This window comes from Cucumis sativus, chromosome 5 (genome assembly GCF_000004075.3).
Source record: "Cucumis sativus cultivar 9930 chromosome 5, Cucumber_9930_V3, whole genome shotgun sequence".
NCBI classification, from domain to species: Eukaryota; Viridiplantae; Streptophyta; class Magnoliopsida; order Cucurbitales; family Cucurbitaceae; genus Cucumis; species Cucumis sativus.
The window spans coordinates 3,550,485-3,551,285 of NC_026659.2; the positions used below are offsets into that span (position 1 = coordinate 3,550,485).

General features: G+C 38.2%; 1 protein-coding gene across 1 annotated transcript; it reads left to right on the plus strand.

Annotated features, from left to right (window-relative positions):
- Positions 1-801, plus strand: LOC101209941 (CDGSH iron-sulfur domain-containing protein NEET). The gene is made up of 2 exons (XM_004143665.3): positions 1-315; positions 501-801. The coding sequence occupies exons 1-2, from the start codon at positions 89-91 to the stop codon at positions 598-600; spliced, it is 327 nt and encodes a 108-aa protein (XP_004143713.1). The 5' UTR covers positions 1-88; the 3' UTR covers positions 601-801.

Below are 801 nucleotides of genomic sequence, written 5' to 3' on the forward strand. Positions count from 1 at the left end.
TTTAAAAGCGTATGGTCTCCACACGTTCATCACCCCCTCCCTCCATTTCGATACTTCACCACATATCTGAGTTTACTATTTGCATACTATGGCATCCATTCTACCCATTTCTTCACCTTCTTCTTCCCTATCAACAAGACCCCATCTTCTCTCTCGTAATTTCAACGACAATGGACGACGTCGTACTGTTGTCGTAAGAGCTGAAGGTGGCAGCAGCGGCGAACATATAAACCCTGCAATCAGAAAGAGTGAAGACAAAGTGGTGGACTCTGTGCTCGTTCCTGAACTTTCCAAGCCTCTCACTCCTTATTGCAGGTTCTTTTGATCTCATTCTTTTCCTTTTATTCCTCATTCTCACATGCTTAATTTTGCAAAATGGGAGGAATTATAAATTTTGATCACCTGCATTGTATTATATTTGTTAGTATTTTAAACATGATTGCTATAACGACTGAAATGGAACCTCTTTAAAAGATATATGAGATGTGGTTTGGGTGCAGATGTTGGAGGTCAGGGACATTTCCTCTTTGTGATGGAAGCCATGTTAAGCACAACAAAGCAACTGGAGATAACGTTGGTCCTTTGCTCTTAAAGAAGTAGTAGACATTACACACATTCTCATGCTTTTCTTTTATTTCTTTTTCATTCTCCAACCTCTTTATCTCTTCCTGCCTAGCTTCTGTTGAGAACACATTTGAGTTTGTTTCTTAAAATAGTTAAAAACACTTTTTTCTAGTGGAAAAAGACTACCGTTGATTTTTCAGTCGTTGTTCATGAATCGTATTTAATTGTGATACTAAA

What these genes read in the sequence shown, in the direction of transcription:
- LOC101209941 (XM_004143665.3), top strand. Translation starts at nt 89, where the DNA reads ATGGCATCCATTCTACCCATTTCTTCACCTTCTTCTTCCCTATCAACA. An exon ending in CCTCTCACTCCTTATTGCAG is followed by an intron (nt 316 to 500) that starts GTTCTTTTGATC and finishes GTTTGGGTGCAG; the next exon opens with ATGTTGGAGGTCAGGGACAT.